General features: G+C 37.9%; 1 protein-coding gene across 8 annotated transcripts; it reads left to right on the plus strand.

Moving 5' to 3' along the window:
* The first annotated feature begins 545 nt into the window (after positions 1-545).
* DNApol-zeta (DNA polymerase zeta catalytic subunit) lies at positions 546-19,036 on the plus strand. Of its 8 annotated transcripts, XM_028173147.2 has the most exons (20): positions 563-931; positions 1,415-1,533; positions 1,811-1,939; positions 5,820-5,914; positions 6,049-6,827; positions 6,907-7,087; positions 7,357-7,445; positions 8,348-9,498; positions 9,609-9,722; positions 9,802-10,483; positions 10,597-10,788; positions 11,226-11,346; positions 11,423-11,667; positions 12,064-12,224; positions 13,279-13,416; positions 14,472-14,609; positions 15,226-15,416; positions 16,329-16,556; positions 17,098-17,317; positions 18,823-19,036. In XM_028173147.2, exons 1-20 carry the CDS (start codon positions 916-918, stop codon positions 18,952-18,954), a joined length of 5,121 nt encoding a protein of 1,706 aa, XP_028028948.2. In that variant the 5' UTR covers positions 563-915; the 3' UTR covers positions 18,955-19,036. The 8 variants fall into 8 exon arrangements, 7 of the variants coding, with proteins under 7 accessions (XP_028028951.2, XP_089586177.1, XP_089586176.1 ...); XM_089730049.1 differs by lacking the exons at positions 15,226-15,416; positions 18,823-19,036 and having other exon boundaries at positions 550-931; positions 17,098-17,236; XM_028173148.2 differs by lacking the exons at positions 563-931; positions 1,415-1,533 and having other exon boundaries at positions 1,922-1,939; positions 6,216-6,827.
* The last annotated feature ends 326 nt before the right edge of the window (positions 19,037-19,362 follow it).

The following is a 19,362-nucleotide window of genomic DNA, read 5'->3' on the forward strand; positions in this document are numbered from 1 at the left end:
AATTATAATTTGCGAATTTGATTTTTATTATCGATGTTAATCTTTTACTGTGTTCCTTTACAACAGAACAGTAATTTTTTGTCAAAAAGTGTCCAACTTAAACTAACATAAGAATGAAACGTTCAATAAGGTGAAAAAAATCGTGATTTTGTGCTAGAAGCTGTAAATATTCTAAGTACTGTTTTGTATACAATGATTCTGTTAATATAATCATATCAGTTACCTTAGTTTTTCTGCAAATCATCTCATTTAGCCTTGCCTTGGTCTGAGGTGATCATAACACTATAGACATAGAGCATGAAAACTTGCTCTATGAGATTAAAGATCTCTGCAACCTTTGATAATATTTTGAAATTGAATTTGATTAAGAGAATTCTACTTATAGTTTTATTACACGATAACATAGCAGGAAACTTGGAAAGTATCTTTCAAACTAGAATCGTTCAAAATCTACCATATTATACTTAAAATACCGCCAAAACTGTCACTATGCAAATAAAAAGTACCACATACATAATATTCATAATCTGACAATACTTCATCAGAAAACGACGAAAAGAACATTTTTCTGGAATTTTTTGTACGGTGGCGCGGCGTCATCCTAATTTATTTCTTGTTTAGGAACATTGACTAATTAAGATTTGTCAAGTGCCAATGGACTTTGTATCCGGCTAATAAATAAAAAATAAAAAAGGATTTGTCAATTGAGATGTCAGCTGTCAGTATTCATCAGCTGATCAAAACACATTTCAAAAACGAGAAACAACATTTACATTATCTACAAACAGAACTTTGCAACAAATTAGTTGAGAAAAATGAAATTTTTAATTTATGAAATTAAATCAATAATCTGATCTTTTATTTAGAATATAAGATAAAAAGGAGCTTATTAACATAATTCATTAATAATTAAATATGAGTTCATTGCAGTGTGAGTAAATATTAATATTATTTTAATTTGTTGCATAGATTGATGAATGAGCTCTTAACCCACCTGGTGTAATTAGATATCAGAACTAAAATGCGTTGCTTCTTCGTAGAAGAAATAGATAGCGTAGTGGTGCGTAGCAGTGCAAGACCTGTTACACAAATTATAATTTTGTCAGTTTGAGTTTTATTTCATGTTTTATTGATTAGTTGAGTATACTAGCTCACCTGGTGGTAAGTGGTGTTATTCCTTCACAGTAAAAGTCAATTGTCAAAGTACATACATATATAGGAAATTTAAGATCTACCTAAAGGATTGAAACTCCGGCACAGCCGCATCATAGTATATATGCACCAGATGTCTTATCCTTTAGGCCACGATGACTACGATAATGTTATTCCTTCATCCTGGAAGTCATTCTTGAACATGTGTTCTGTATGTGTTTCTAACATTTAAAATATTAACTATAAATCAATGTTTCAGCAGTAAGTCACCATAATCCGGAGTTTTCAGTGCGCATTGTAATATGTGATCATTATATGACGAAACCAACTGCAGGTGTGGATGTTACTTATTCAGAATTCAGAGGAACTGACATCAAACAGGTTTGTAGACCATGCATGTTTGATATCAATATTATCTATCAAACATACCAATTAGCAAGTGGACAACACTTACTCATTTGTTGTCTGTTAAGATTAAAATAATTAAATTGTGACCTACATGCTACAGATGTTTCTGTAGTCTATTGAATTACTACCACCCTATATGTAAATATAAAATTGGGCCATTGAATACATTCAAATTACAGTTTTTTTTTATCTAATCAAATTGCATTTACTATATTGCAATTTAATTTCTAATTAAGATAAATAAATACAGGTACCAGTTCTCAGAATATTTGGACCAGCAAAAGATGGGTACAAGGCCTGTTTACATATTCATGGGGTATTTCCCTACTTCTACATACCATGTCCAACTCAAAATCCAGAGCCGCAACTTTTGTATCAGGTACAAATTTGAATAAATTAGACTAGATAGATTCTATTCAAAAGATTTACGAACCACTTTAGACTCAAATGATAATTGAATTAATAAAACAATAAATTTCAACTTTTACTCACCATCAGTTGGGCAATGTGCCTAAAATTGCCATTACAAATATTTCAATTCTTATATTCAGTACTTTTTGAGGACTTTGATTTTACATGTATTTAAATTTATTTTTACTGTTTATTCTATTAATTTAAATCCCATCTCAAAAATCTAACCCACATAAGCATAACTACTTGGAGACAACGCTTGTTTCCATCTACCCCTTTGTGATGCAATACACCCAACAGTCAACATACTTTAAATCATCATCATCTTAGGCCTTACAGCCCAGGGTGGGCCTTAGCCTGGTCCAGTATGTCTCTCCAGACTGATCTGTCCAGGGTTTTCTCCTTCCAGTTCTTGACGCCGATATTTTTGAGGTCGCGCTCCACGCCATCCAACCTCACAGTTTTCCTGCACAGCACCGAATATCCGTCTTAGAATCTTACGCTCGAACACAAGTAGACGGTTCTCATCTTTTTTGCTGAGTACCCATGTCTCTGAGCCATAAATAAGAATGGGTCTCAGTAGGGTCTTGTATAAAAGAATTTTGATATTTCGTGACAGAATTTTGGAACAGAAATATTTAAGCAGGCCGAAGTAGCATTTATTCGCCGACAGTATTCTCTTAACTATTTCTGCTGTTATATTATTATTATTCGTTATCAGAGAACCAAGATATACAAATTCATTCACAGATCCAAAAGTATTCTGGCCAATATTTTTATGCGCTGTGTCCTCACGTAAGTCCCTCGACACCCTCAGGAATTTAGTTTTGTCTGCGTTTACTTGGAGACCGGCTTCGAGAGACGAGGCCTCGAGAGCAAGGTACGCACTTTCTACTGCGAGAGCTGATCTGCCAATGACGTCAATATCATCCGCATATCCCAGTACTTGAGCGGATTTGTAATATATATTGCCCGTCGTCTCTATTGCTGAGTCACGGATACATTTATCGAGTGCAACATTGAAAAGAAGGCAGGAGAGGGCATCACCCTGCCTTAGTCCATCATGGGTTCTAAAAGGATCCGATAGGTCTGTTTGGATCTTAACAATGCTTTGCGATGCAACCAGTGTCATCCTTGTTAAAGATATAAGCTTCGGTGGTACGCCAATCTCATGCATAGCCTGGTATAGGAAATCACGGCTTATGCTGTCGTAGGCAGCTTTAAAATCAATAAAAAGGTGATACGTGTCAGCATTAAACTCAAGAGTTTTTTCAAGTATTTGTCGTAGGGAGAAGATTTGGTCGATGGTTGATCTGCCAGGTCGGAAACCACACTGATATTCTCCTAGTCTAGGCTCCACGAAAGGTTTTAATTTGCCAAAGAGAACGTTCGCAAATATCTTATATGCTGTATTGAGGAGTGAAATGCCTCGATAGTTCTGACAGTCGAGAACATCGCCCTTCTTGTGGAGAGGACAAATAACCGCTGTGTTCCATTCCTCAGGCATAACTTCAGAATTCCATATCTGCAGTACTAGTTTATGGAATTCCTCTTCACACTGGGACCCAGCGTATTTCAGCAGTTCACCCTGGATGTTGTCGTTCCCTGGAGCTTTATTGTTTTTGAGTTTTTGGCTGGCAGCTCTGGTGTCTTCCAGAGACGGTTGGGACACTTCTAGCCACTGATGATTAAGTGGAGCTTCGACTTCATCGATATGAGTAGCAACTGAGGGTTTGCTTAGTAGCTCTTCGAAGTGTTCTGCCCACCTTTTAATGACTTCTGTTCTGTCATTAAGCAGTTGGCCATCTTTATTTCTACAGGCTGAGGTTCTTGGTTTAAATTCCTTCTTTCCGCTATTCACTTGCTTGTAGAAAATCCTGGATTCCTGCTTTGAGTAACTATTTGCAATTTCCTTAAGTTGTTGCTCTTCAAACATTCGTTTCTTCCTTTTGTGTAGCTGTTTTTCTTTAATCCTAAGGTTTTTGTAATCCTCTCTACGACACCGAGTGAGTTTTTGCTGTAATAATTTATGAGCCTTATTCTTCGCATCTGTGACTTTTTGGCATTCATCGTCGAACCACCCATTCCGTTTTCGCTTTTCTTCGTGTCCAAGAACTTTCGTAGCTGCTGTTGTAACTGCAGATTTCAGGCGTTGCCATATTTCATCAGAATCTACATTACTATTTCTATTATCTGTTATCTTATCCAGTTCTTGGCCCACACACGCAATGTACTCAGAGTTCACCCCTGGCCGTCGCTTTAACTTTGAGGTATCAAACTTTCTTGTCCTAACAGTCTTGGTGTACTTGTATTGCGATATTCTTGCCCTCATTTTGCAAACGACTAAATAGTGGTCCGAATCTATGTTGGCACCTCTGTGGCTCCTAACGTCCAGGAGGTTTGAGTAATGTCTACGGTCAATCAAAATATGGTCAATTTGGTTACGGGTAACCCCGTCAGCGGAAAACCAGGTAACTTTGTGTATGTTCTTGTGCGGAAAACATGTGCTTCCAATAGCCATATTCAAAGATGAAGCAAGGTCAATAAGTCGGGTGCCGTTATCATTGGAGGTTTCGTGGAGACTATGTAGTCCAATTGTTGGACGGTATACCTCTTCTCGGCCAATTTTCGCATTTAGATCTCCTATTATTACCTTAATGTCACCTTTGGGCGCTTTAGAGTATACACTTTCCACATCATAGTACCACTTCTCTTTCTCTTCTGGGGCGCTTTCCTCCGTTGGGGCATGTACGTTAATAATTGTGTAGTTTTGAAATTTACCTTTTATTCTAATTGAACACATACGCTCGTTAATTGGCTGGAAGTCAATGATAAGGGGTTGAAGCCGCTTGCCGACGACGAACCCTGTTCCAAACAAGTGATGCTTTGGGTGACAACTATAGTACGCTGTATAGTCTACCCTTTTAACTACGCCTTGTCCCACCCATCTAATCTCCTGTAAGGCTGTGACATCGGCTCTGTGTTGTGTCAGTTGCTGGCATAAGACCTGGAAGGCTGCCGGTCTATAGAGAGTTCTAACATTCCATGTGCATAAGCTAAATTCGTTTGCCGTTTTAACATCGCCAGTTCGTTTTGAAAAAATCCGGTCCGGTAACATTACTTTTCCTTTCATAATCATTTAATTTTTGGATGAGTGGGTGATTAACCCTCTGCACCCTAGGTTTCTAGTGGGGCTGCCACTTTTGAGTGCGAAACCTCACTCCGTTATGTATCGGGTATCGTCCCTACCGAGTTCGGACCGGTTTTAAGGCGCCGGCCACTCGCCTTTCGCCCTTTGTCCTTAGCATCTGTGATCAGAACTTGGATGGTGTACGAGCACATGGCCCGGTCACAGAAGGTCCCAAGGGGTACGACGGGGACGTGGACACATCGGACTGGCTGGTCCCTGCATTCTTGAATACTTCACCACCAAAGTTATGCAGGGAGGTTTTTGGGCATTTTATAGAGGCCATACAGGCTCGGCTCCCGCATGCTCCCACCCATACCTATAACCAGCTTCACCCCCCCCCAACATACTTTAAAGCAAATTAATAAATTTTACGATTTTGATTATACAAACAGCACCTAAATAGAAATGGAAACAAAAATTGAGATGTCAAATCATAAACAATGAGACAATACATAAGACAAAAATAAGCATATCCTGTAATAGTTAATTAATAATAGTAAAAAATATTCTTAATTTTCTTAAAGTTTGCTACAATACGTGAAATTCCATTGATAGATTCACCATATTATAAAGTTTTATTTTAAAAAACAGTAATCAAAACTAGTTATTTTTTATTGCTTAATATTAATAAAACTCAAATATTTATGTATCTTTGCAGATAGCGGCAAGTTTGGATAAAGCTTTAAATATAGCCATGAAACAGGCAACATCTTCCAATCAACATGTTTACAAAATATCACTAGTCAAAGGCTTGTAAGTTATCTCAAAATTAGTTCATGTAACATTTACTTATACATAGTTTTCTAATATCTACCTAACAAAAATTCAATTATCTGGCTCAAACCGTAAAAGTACTTTTAATTCTATAATTCACTTGTTTATTTCAGACCTTTTTACGGATACCATGATAAAGAGCATTTATATCTGAAAGTTTTTCTGTACAGTCCTGGGTTAATAAAGCAAGCTGTTGAACTCTTCAGTTCTGGGGCTATTTTAGGCCAGACATTTCAACCTCACGAATCACATCTAAACTTCACATTACAATTCTTTATAGATTTCAATCTTTTCGGAATGAGCGACATTGATTTGCAGAGCGTACAATTCCGAAAATCTGGTCTTTCTCAAAAGAGCAATGAAGTGTTATTTGATACAAAAGAAAATACTTTAACGTCGGAAAGCAGTTGCCATTACGAAGCTGACTGTATGGCTTCTCATATTATTAACCGTCAACGAATAGGTAAAGGAGATGGTATAGAAAATCCAGGATTAGAAGAAGTTTGGAACCAAGAGTTGGAAAGACGGAAACAGTTAAATATGTCTTTAGCCTCCAAGTCACTCTCTCAAGGTTTTACTTCTTTAAAACAATTAGAGACAGATTCACACTACAAATTCGAAAATATATTTGCCGTAAAATTATCAAATAAAATTGATAAGCCTGTTCTTCTAGAGCACGCTTATTATCCAGCTGAGACTCTAGGAGATACGCAGCTGTTTAAAGCAGTTGATGTATCAATACATCTGCCTAGTAAAGACTTAGATTTGACCTTAAATAGAACGACAAAAATGAATTTAAATGAACACGAGGAAGAAGATTTGGATACCACCATTGTTGATGAAAATTTAGTCCTAAACAGTTCCATGTCTTTACAATACAGTCAAGTTTTGTGTAAGTAGACTATTGAATAAAAATAATGAATGGAAAAAAACTATATCAGGATTTTAATTTCCCTATATGTACTTTTCAGTAAACAGTGAAGATATGGAATTAATTGATATGTTGCATGATATGGACCAACAACGTGTTGAAGAAGACAGCATCATGGGGACTCCAGCAAACCAAGATCAAGAAGTTGATGTTGAATTAGATGATGCAGAATACTCTAGGATATTTAATGATGATTCTGTTTGTCATGATCAAAATGAAAGGTACCATAATTAAAATTAAATTGCATCTAGTTAAATTGCATCATAAATTGCACCATAATATTAAATTGCATCTAGTTGTAAAACGAGTCATCCATTTGTGACACCAAGAAGTCATGTGCGCCAGTTACAAACGGTTAACTGTCGCCATTATAAAAAAAAACGGACTAGAATCTCAGAGAAATAATTACCTACTTTCATAATATGTAATATTATCCTAAATCTTCGTAAAGTCCCATCGTATATTTCATTTGAAATAACTAATGTTTTAGTGAAAATAATGGCAGTCCTTTGTCGTGGCACGACTCTTTCTGGGATGGAGCTAATATTCCACAATTAGACGGCACATTCGACAACGACCGTAAGTAGGCTAATATGTAATTTACATCAGGGGTCGAAATGACGGACCGCGGTACGCATCTGTGTGCTTAGTGCGAGTTTCTTAACGTTCTCGATAACGTAAAAGTTAAACCAATGTATGCAGTTGGAACAGCGCCCCTAACGGCAAACGTACGCAAACGATCCCATTCCATACAAATATGAGCTAACTTTCGCTATCGAGAACGTTAAAAAACTCGCACTAACCACACTGGCCGCGCGGACACAGCAAAATGCTTTACAGAGTAGGTACGGCAGCTTCCAGTGAAGGGTTCTGGACAAAATTTGTGTGTGGTAGGTAATAAGTATCCAAAACTACAAAAATTTGCTTTGAAACTACTTGCTTTGTTTGGGTCAACATATATTTATGAAGCAACATTTTCGAAGATGAACTTCAATAGGAATAATTTTCGATCTCGACTTTCTAATGAACATCTCTAGGACGTAATGTCAATAGCTTGTATCAATTTGACTTCAAATTTCAGACAGATAGTCCGCAACAAAAATAACACTTTTGCCATTGATTTGTTAAAAGATACCTTTATTATTTCCGTAATTACATTTGTTTATTTATTTTTTTACCCTAAAATGTTGTGCGGACCACGATGGTCATTTCATTTCTTAAAACGGAACCCGAGTGAAACTAATTGATGACCCCTGATTTATATAATAAGGATTTCTTGAGCTCTATTACATCTTTTTTAAAGTAAGTTTGAAGATTCTTAAGAGGAGGCAACAGTTCAGCTGTACTTATGGCATTGCTGCTGTTCATGATTATCAGTAGCTACCCTGCATCAGGTGCGCCGTATGCTTAGCTGCATCTGTGGTAATAAAAAGGACTACATATAAAAAAATTCGATTTATTATCGATAAAGTTTTTCGCAGATGTCACAAAAGTTCGGAAAAAAAGAAGACGAACTCTTCAATTAGGGTTATCTAGGCCAAAGAAAAAAAACGAAAGGGTAAATAATCCAACAAATACAGATTCTAATATAGACACTAGTGAAATAGACGAGATAAATGTTTCCAGAGAAACTGCTGATGGTGTTGTATGTATCTCAGAACTAGTAAGGGCTAGCAAAATTTCAAAAACGTCAATAGAAAACACTGAAATTAAATCAGAAGAAACAATCATAGATGCAGTGTCTAGAATAACGGCTAAGCAAAATATTGTCAAACTGATGAATAAATCTGAAATTTACGATTTACAAAACAAATTCGTACCAACAGCAGGTCCCTCTAATAAACCCGTTGATTGTGACAACACGGAAATGGGTAATTCATCAAATAATGAATTAGAATTATCACTTGATGGTAATGAACTAGGTATAGTTAGCTTTTATGATGCATCTAAAGTGTTTGATGATTCTTTTAATCAAACATTTTTACAAGAACAGACAAATTGTGATGACTGTTCTGATATTATTGCAAATGAATATGAAAAACAAGAAGACTATGACAAATTTAAAGATACGGAACTAAAATTAGATGTATCAGTAAACGAAAAACTAGACACTGGCATTAAAATTTTTACTCCAACCGTAAAGCCACCAACTAAAAATGAAATGGAAGCTAAATATAAAATCCCAAAAACAAAACAGGTTCAACCATTTTTTTCTGATTATAAAGATGTTGGAGATAAAGTAGAAATCGGCCAATTGGTTTTAAAATTGCACAGTAATTTGTCACGCGACCAAAAACCGTTTGAAAAAGTATTGGAAACTGAAAGCATTGAAAATTGGAGACAACTATTATTTCTACAAAAGTATGCAACACAAGACGACTACAAACCAGACACGCTGAGAACATTGTTAGCAGGAAATTCAAGATATGTTATACAGCCTGTTGTGAGACCTCCAACGAGTGAGCAAGTAAAGAAATGGATAAATGAACAAAAAGCTCTCCAACTATTGTCACAATTTAGCTCAGAACAAGCAATTTCCAAAAACATGGATGATTTCAATAATTCTCAAGCTTTAGGTTTAAATGAAGATGAAATTAACAGTAGTATCGTAAGCATCGAAAATTGCGAAAGTGTGAGATTCTTTTTTGTTTATTGCCAATACAAATTAAGTGTAAATTTGTAACACTTATAATAATTTGCATTTTCATACAATAATTCATTAATATTTAATTTATTTTGCAGGGAAAACCAGATAACAGTTTTCAAATAACATTAAATACTGACGGATCTTTCCTTTGCTTTGGAAATACTGATAACTGTAAAGATAATAATTCCTGCGAAGTAGCCACAGTGAACGTAAATACATATTATAATTAAATTGAAAAATATTCCAACTCGATTAAAAACACCTTAATTAATTATAAAAATGTTGTAGGCGGACTTTCTCACTTCAATGGTTATTGAAGTCCACACTTCTGTGAGAGGTGATATGCATCCAGATCCGGCGGTAGATCCAATAAAAGCTGTGTTTTACTCTGTTATCAATGACTGCCCGAATAATCATTTCCTAAAAAAATCTTTAACGGGAATCATTGTGGTCGATTCAAGTTCCCGAAAATATTTAGATGGGTGCGTATTCAATGTTCCTGTAATCTACATTAGTAATGAAATTGAAGCCATCGATGAAGTAATTAAATTAGTAAACATACATGATCCAGACATAATGTGCGGTTATGAAATAGAAATGAATTCTTGGGGATACGTATTGGAAAGAGCTGAGATTCTTGGGTTGGATGTTTTAAAAGATTTATCTAGAATTACCGAGAAGAACAGACAAAAACGTTGGATCAAAAATGAATCCGATTACGAAGGTAGGATTATTGGGAGAGTTATATTCAATGTGTGGCGTTTATTTCGTCACGAACTGGCATTATCAAGCTACAGTTTCGAGAATTGTATGTATGAAGTATTGAATGAACGAGTACCGTCATACAGCTATGCGCAATTGTCGGATTGGTGGTGCGACGAATCGAAAATGTTAAGATGGATTCCCGTCGATTATTATTTGACCAAACTATCGGGTACAGTCAGAATGCTACAGAAATTGGATATCATAAGTGAGTGCTTAGTAAATATTTAGCTGTCCTTCAATTAAATGGTGTTGTAATATTGAATAAAGTGAATATATAAGTATACGTTAGTATTAATTTATGGATTTCTTTTCAAACAGATAGAACGTCGGAACTGGCCAGATTGTTTGGTTTGCAGTGGTGGGAAGTTTTGTCCAGAGGATCACAGTTCCGTGTCGAATCTCTGATGCTGCGAGCGGCCAGACCTCTCAATCTTATTGCTCTATCACCAACTATAAAACAGAGATCTACCATGCGAGCCCCTGAAACTTTGCCTCTTATATTTGAACCGGGTATGTTAAAGATTGGTATTAACTATCAGAAACAGATAAAATAGTACGATATGCACAGTTGTTTTTTCTTTTTTTCCCTACCTAATCGTGGGAGGTCCCCTAAATAAGTGCAGTAGAACGGCCTCGAGCAGGGAGAGAAGGCGGGACGTCGTGAGACGCACCAAGTCTGCCCCTTCCAACTCTACATGACGATCACGACCACTCAGTGACACGAAAAATTGTTGGTAGCCTAAGGGGCTATTCCAACTACGCTCGGACCGGTAGGTGAGCTCACGGGCTCAACCTGAGAGAATTGCTAACACTAGCCCTAGCAAGATTAGTGCTCCGCTGAATCTACTACCGGATCGGAATCGCGACCCTCTTAGAAGACCCTGCCCGAAACTCACTGAGTCGGTGCAAAGTTTATCTTAAACCAAATCGATGAAATTTTGTTTCAGAATCTCGATTCTACTCGGATCCAGTGATTGTCCTAGATTTTCAGAGTCTGTATCCTTCGATGATGATTGCCTACAACTATTGCTTCTCAACGTGTATCGGTCGCGTGCAGAATATTAATGGGTATTTTATTTATATACAATAATCATATTTGAAAAGCAAATAATAAATATAATATGGATGAAATTAAAATTTCCAGCGAAACGGCCTATGAGTTCGGGGCATGGCGCTTAAGGATTCCTAGACCAAAATTAGAAGCTCTTGTTAAAAACTCCCTAATACATTGGTCGCCGGTTGGGATTGGATTTGTTAAAACGTCAGTTCGGAGAGGCGTACTACCCGCGCTCTTGAGGAGAATTCTCGCTGCTAGACAAGCAGTTAAGAAAAGTATGAAAATGCAGAAAGATGAGGCAGTAAAGAAAGCGATGCATTCCAGACAATTAGGTTCGCTATAAATAAATAATACAGTTCCAGATATTAAATTATATAGATTAGATATTATTATAAACTAGCGACCCGCCCTCGCTTCGCTTCGGAAACATTAAATTTTATTATTGATATCAGAGTCTCGCGATGCTACTCGCGGTTATTATTATACCGCGGGTGACGCCGCGGGGCGAAGCTAGTCTAAGAAAAGTAGCTTTGGTTACTCCTTATATCATCAGCTACCTATCAGTGAAAGTCTCGTCAAAATCGGTCTAGCCGTTCCAGAGATTGGCCGGAACAAACAGACAGACAGACAAAAATATAAAAAAAATTGTTTAAAATTTATTTATTTATTTAGATATATAACCATTTGAACTTGATGTTTACAAAATTTAAAACTAAATCGAATTACAGGTTTAAAATTAATAGCCAACGTGACATACGGATATACAGCTGCGAACTTCAGTGGACGTATGCCTTGCGTGGAAGTTGCCGATAGTGTCGTGGCTAAAGGCAGAGAAACGCTTGAAAGAGCCATAAAATTAGTTCGGGAAAATACTACTTGGAATGCCAAGGTCTGTCAACTATTTGTTAATAGTTTATTTGTATCTATAATATTAACACTAATATTATAAAGCTGAAGAGTTTGTTTGTTTGAACGCGCTAATCTCAGGAACTACTGTTCCGATTTGAAAAATTGTTTCAGTTTTAGATAGCTCATTTATCGAGGAAAGCTATATAACATCACGCTACAAGCGGAGCACCAATAAAGAATGTTTCAAAATCGGGTTTTTTTTTCCCTTTTGAGAGCTTCCGCTGCGTGCGCTGCAGAAACGGTTAAAGTTTCGCTAAAATAACGTACGACAGAATTGTTCCCCTTTAAAAGATCTAAAAAAAGTCCGTGACAGCATATGTCTATATGTTAAGGTTGGCTCACTATAACGTTTTTTATGCTAACCAAATTTGTTCTAAAATAAAGCATTATTTGTGTACTATTCCACGCGGACGATGTCGCGGGCAAAAGCTATTTAGAATAAAGTTACATTATTTTGTATGATTTCACGTAAAGTAATAAGTAGCAATCAACTAAATGACGCTGTAGGTAACTAGCCTGATTGTAAATGCCTAATGTCGCTTATGGACATCGGCAATAACTCTAAAACTACGTCCTATGATAGGAATGTGACATGGTTTCGTCATTCGATTCTATTATTATCAGTTACTTAAAACTGAGAAATTACTTTCTGAACCAATTCGCTCAAATCAATAAATTGTATTTTTATTTTTGTCAAATTTCGAGTAAGTAGGTATGTAATGGATTTGTTGCCCTCCAAACAGGGACTCATGATTGCTTCGCGGCGAAAAAGACCGTGTGCATATTATTAAATCGGTTATATTGCTAATCACTTTTATTTGCATCAAGTTTAGAGAAATTATGTTATGACTAAGTAGTTTTCACACATATTTTTACAAAACAAACTGATCTGAACTGAAAAATCTGACGAAGCATGTTGCGGATAATACATGTACTTTTAGGTTAGGAATATTGTGTTCTTTTTTTTATAATAAATAAAGTAAACAAAACAAACTATCTGACTATTTATTGATGGGTTATATTTTCATTTTTAGGTTATATACGGTGACACTGATTCAATGTTCGTGTTGGTGCCCGGCAGGAGTCGTTTAGAAGCATTCGAAATCGGTCAGCAGATAGCCGATGCTGTGACTGCAGATAACCCTCCACCAGTTGCACTTAAATTAGAAAAGGTATACTAGAGGTCTATATATAAGAAGAGCTGATGAAAAGAATACCCAAAAAATTAAAATAATATTTATATTTTCACACAATATTTTAGGCCTTATGTCCCAACAAGTAGCTTTTTTAGCATTAATTTCGAGTCGTACCACGACCATTTACGCCATCTAAAGTCGTTATAAGTAACCACTAACTAGTAACCGTCATCAATACTTCTTTAATAGACAACATAGATTTATTTTCTTTTTCTTCACCTTATTCCACTATAGTAGAATTATTTTGTCCGTGCAGTTTGGGTCATAAAAATCGGAGCGGTGAACCGAGTATTTCGCTCTCTCTTCCACTCACAAGCCTTATGGACGGGCATAGTGATGCGCATTATTGTTGTCGATAAGCGTTATCGATAGTGTATTTAGTTTTGTCATTTTGTGGGTTAGTGATAAAAATTAAAGAAAAAATCCCTAATCGAACAGTTACACCACATATCGCCGCAGTAAATTAAGGAGAACGGCGGAAATTAACACTTTGTAACTTTTCGGGATCTATTCTTATTTCAGTGATAAAATTTAACACATTGTTGATAACAACACGTGCAAATATTATTTTGAATAAATTCTGCCGTTTTGATACAAAACAAAGGAGTAGCCATTGTGTCACTAAATAAATTCAGAGAACGAATGCATAAAAACACATTTCTCTTCGACATCATGTACTATAATTCGCAGGTAAGTACAAATGACTCATAACATAACAATGCCTCACCACCCTTCGTATACCACCTTGCCGCCGTGTACCTGTCTTCGATGACTCATTTGTTTTTATCGATAATGGCGTTGCGCCCGCGTAACACGCTCACCGCCCTAGCCGGGCTATGTTTTCTGACCCAAACTGCACGAACAAAACAATTCTACTATAGGTGGGGTGGGCACAGCTAATTTTTCACTTCCATTCTCTTCTATCAGCTGTGAGCTCAACACTCACTCCTCTCTCTCTCATATCGTCATTCACACACTCCATCCATGTCTTCTTCGGTCGACACAACAAGCAACATAGATTTATAAAATAGGTATATCAACCGTGCATTCTGCAAACGAAAAAACGCTACGTTGGCTTTATGTTCGAGAGTCCCGATCAAGAGAAACCCACGTATGAAGCAAAAGGAATAGAAACAGTCCGAAGAGATGGTTGTCCGGCTGGAGTAAAGGTATCGCTACTAATTGTTATTACCTTCAATTTAATCTTTCAAGAATGTCGTTGATTTTACAACACAAAAAAGTCGATAATAGCTTATTCTACAACAATGTTTTAAGCTTGACCAAGTGAAATTCAAAAGTCGTCGTGGCCTAAAGGATAAGACGTCCGGTGCATTCGTGTTGAGCGATGCAACGATGTTCGAATCCCAGGCGGATACTAATTTTTCTAATGAAATACATACTCAACAAATGTTCACGATTGACTTCCACGGCGAAGGAATAACATCGTGTAATAAAAATCAAACCCGCAAAATTATAATTTGCGTAATTACTGGTGGTAGGACCTCTTGTGAGTCCGCGCGGATAGGTACCACCACCCTGCCTATTTTTGTCGTGAAGCAGTAATTCGTTTCGGTTTGAAGGGTAGGGCAGGCGTTGTAACTATACCTGAGACTTTAGAACTTATATCTCAAGGCGGGTGGCGCATTTACGTCGTAGATGTCTATGGGCTCCAGTAACCACTTAACACTGGCCGGCCGGTGGGCCGTGAGCTCGTCCACCCACCTAAGTAATAAAAAATAAATAAAAAAACGCCAAAGTATCAAAACATAACATAATACGTTTTAGCTTCTACGTCAATCCTTGTGTGAATTATTTACCCATGGCGATATGTCGGTGGTGAAACGTCTAGTGAAGGCCACGCTGTCCCGTCTGGCGGAGACCTCGCTCCCGGTACACGAACTCTTCTTTACGCGCGAGTACCACGGACAGGCTGGGTACAGGCCTGGGGCTTCTGCGCCGCCAAACGAAATTGCGAAGTGAGTTGAATTCTCTCGATATTTTTTACAAAACTATTATACACACTTCATCTCTTCTTTTAATCGATTCTCCAAACCTAGGCATTCATTGTCTAACGGAATCCCTTTGACGACTTATCGGATCTTTATTTTTCGTATCTAGGATAGAGGTAAGGGAAACCATCTTGTATAGGGTACAAGTTGAAAAAGTGTCCACATATAAACAGCAAGATATTGTTGAAAGAATAAAGGAAATAGCGCTTTTCTTTCCCTACTTTTGCTGATAGCCTTGAGAGTATGTCAGCTTTACCCTAGCGTGTATGTGAGCTCTCGGGGCTCAAACCGAAGGTGTTGCTAATACTGGCCCTAGCAAGAGCAGTGCTTTGCCGAATCTAGCGTCGGATCGGAAACGTGACCCATTGAGAAAATCCGGCAAGAAACTCAGTGGGCTGTGTCTGTGGGTTAATTTACTCGCCGAGCCCTTCGTCGCAAGCTACGGGTTCGGCGAGGACGGTGACCGGTGCTTGAGGTACCTAAAAGCACCGTTAACGAATCGGGGGGATCCATAATGAAGTGTTTAGGGTGACGTTGACTATTTACTATTCGGTCCACAGGATCGGGTATGTAAAATAGTGCTAGTGTAGGAAGTAGAAATAATATGAATATAGCAGTTTTAAACAGAGTACAGTATACGAGATTAAAGTGAAGTGTGGTAATTTATGTCGCCGTTTTTTAAATCTTTCCACTTGCTACTATTGCGCCACCTTAATTGGTTCCCTTTCGGCGAACACATTTTAATAGACTGAGATGGTGTTCCTTACTTCTACCCTCCATAAGTTTCCGGATCGTCGTTTGACGTGCGTGACGCAGCAGCCAATCAATAAGAAGAAAGGTGTGTGTAGTTTTTATTTAACAGTTTATTTTTGTTTTCAGACGTATAGGTATGAAAGACCGTCGTGCGATACCAAGGACAGGCTGGCGGGTATCCTGGCTAGTTACGTGCGGAGCGCCCGGCGTGCCGCTGGTGCGCTTGGCTCGTACTCCGCAGGAGCTGACCCGCGATCGCTCGTTACGACCCCACGTGGCGTACTACGCGACTCGCGTACTCCTACCGCCCCTACATCGCTGTCTGTCACTTTTGGGCGTTGATGTTTTTAAATGGTAAGCTGAAAAACGAACATTCGCGATTATCAAAGTCATAGAAGTGATTGTTTGATGGGTTCTAACCGCTATATTTAGTTAGTGGGCCCCTGATATTTCACTGCTGTTTTAAGCGCCACGATTCACTGGTGGTAGGACCTCTTGTGAGTCCGCACGGATAGGTACCACCACCCCGGCTATTCCTGCCGTAAAGCAGTAATGCGTTTCGGTTTGAAGGGTAGGGCAGCCGTTGTAACTGAGACCTTAGAACTCATATCTCAAGGTGGGTGACGCATTTACGTTGTAGATGTCTATGGGCTCCAGTAACCATTTAGCAGCAGGCGGGCTGTGAGCTCGTCCATCCATCTAAGCAATAAAAAAAAATAAAAAAGAGATCCCGTGAGCTACTTACTACTCAATAGTCTACTTGCGATCATTGAACACTGAGCACGCCATCTTTCCTTTTGCTTCATAATTAGCTGAATCGAATCCGAAACGGTGCTGTCTATGTATTACTTTTCCATATCACAGCTCAGCGTAGAAATTGCCTAATGATTTAAAGGTGGAACGAGCTTGGCTACAATCGCACAGCGCAGCAACGAGAGCAGACACAGTCCGGTGGCATCGCGAAGTACATGTCCCGCGAGCGGTGCGCGGTGTGCGGCGTGCGCACCAACGTCCGCAGCGCCGTGTGCCCGCAGTGTGCGCACACGCAGCGCGCCTGCGTCGTGCTACAGACACGTGCGAACAACGCTGCTACCTACTTAGACTCCTGTTACTCGGTACGCGTCTGTGATCACTACATAGTATAGTAAGCGGCACTTAAGTTGGCTAGGTTTTGATGTAGCGGAGGTAATGTCGCGCATAGTGCACATTGCAACAAAAAAATGGTCACTTTTATTGCCCTCATATAATTTAATTTAATTTTTTATTTGCCATAATTTATTTTTAAGCATGTGTGTTTAGAAGAAAGTTAAAGGAAAGTGAGGAATTCGTAAAGTGTATTAGGGCTATAAATAAAATAAAATAAAAAGTTAAGAAGTTTATTTAAAAAAATATACTTAATATTAAAAACTATGTGTCGCCGTCGTCACTATCATTTTCTTATAGTGCTACACCTTGGATTAAATTTATGGTAGCACCTGAGCTGGTGGAAGGAGTTGGCTCCTCATCGTCGACATAACGAAGAGTCGCTGTCGTCACTAGCGTAAATAATAAAACGCTCAGTGACTGAATCGACTATATGGTCATTGGTATTTGGTCCTGGCATTGCCAACAAATTTAAAACAATAACACTCGTAACAAAAACTAAATTTAAAACAAAAATAACAACTCGGAACAAAAATAACAACTCAGAACAAAAACTCAATATAAACAAAGGGCACCTATAACTTTAGTAGACGCTATTGTAACCCGGAGCGAACGGAACGTGGACGCGGTGCGGGAGGGGAGGGGAGGGTCGGCTGACTCACCAATCGCGTGGTCGGAACGGTGCTACGTCTTTCCGCGCGTCCCGCTTGACAACCAAAGAGACCTAAAAAACGACTTCTGTGCATCTAACGACTCTTGCCAAGTTACGTGCCGGGGACTATATAAAACAAAGTCGCTTTCTCTGTCCCTATACCCCTATGTATGCTTAAATCTTTAAAACTACGCAACGGATTTTGTTGCGGTTTTTTTGAATAGATAGAGCGATTGAAGAGGAACGTTTATATGTATAATAACATCCATTAAATAGTGGAGATATCAATAATAAATTACAGTTTCCGAAGCGAAGCGAGGGCGGGTCGCTAGTATCATGTAAATAGTAACGTAAAGTGGAGGCGACCTCACGGTCACACGGTAAGCAGTGACTACTAGAGCCTAAGAGCACCACAGTGTGACTGCGCTTTTCATTTTCAGTGGATGACACGATGCAACGTTCCAATTGCTTTGGAGTAACACGTGGCCTTAACATGTACTAATACAATTTATCTGACAGACCCACAAATAGAAGGGATGACATGAAGATCAAGCATCGTCCCATACACTATTTCTGCCTTTTTTCATATTATAATCGTCATCCAACGCCACCGCAGTACATTGCCCATTCCAAAGTAGCAGTACTAAAGTAGATCTTGAATTTAAAGATTAATTCTGGCGAGCTTGCTTCTAATGCATTACATCTCAGTTTTGCATTTTACACTTGAGAATCAGCTTCCATTCAGATTAATACTCACTATAGAACGATAAAAAATTCCGAATTTAATGTAATTTTATATTTAGGTAATTATTTTACAAATTACAGATATGTAGTTCCTGTTGTGGCCACACCGACACTGAAAAATGTCAAAATGTGGAATGCCCAGTTCTTTGGCGACGTTCAAGCGCATGTGAAAGATATTCTCAAATGACGGAATTGCTAACTCATTTACCATGAAACAATATAAACCAATAATTATGATTCTCAACATGACATTATTTATACAAATATGATATTGTACATAAATATTTGATAAAGTTACGAAAATTTTTATTATTTATATAACTTATGTTTCTTGACTTTTCCGCCATATGATATTTATGTCTGTATATTGTGTGTGCAAGAGTATGTATTGAGATTCGAGCAGAAAAGTATATGCAGTGTACGGCCAGTGTTTATTTTTTATTTAAAGTATTCTTTGGTTTTCGGGCCGTTAACATCACTAAATGCACTTTTATGGTTTGATCTCGCATTTTTACTGTCATTATATTATTTCCGACATTTCTAATAGGTACTACTTGACAGTTTTAGAGATCACGCTCGTAAACCGTAAAACTAGTTTTTGCTGTAATGTAGTTACCAATG

Source organism: Bombyx mandarina, chromosome 09 (assembly GCF_030267445.1).
Source record: "Bombyx mandarina strain Sakado chromosome 09, ASM3026744v2".
NCBI classification, from domain to species: Eukaryota; Metazoa; Arthropoda; class Insecta; order Lepidoptera; family Bombycidae; genus Bombyx; species Bombyx mandarina.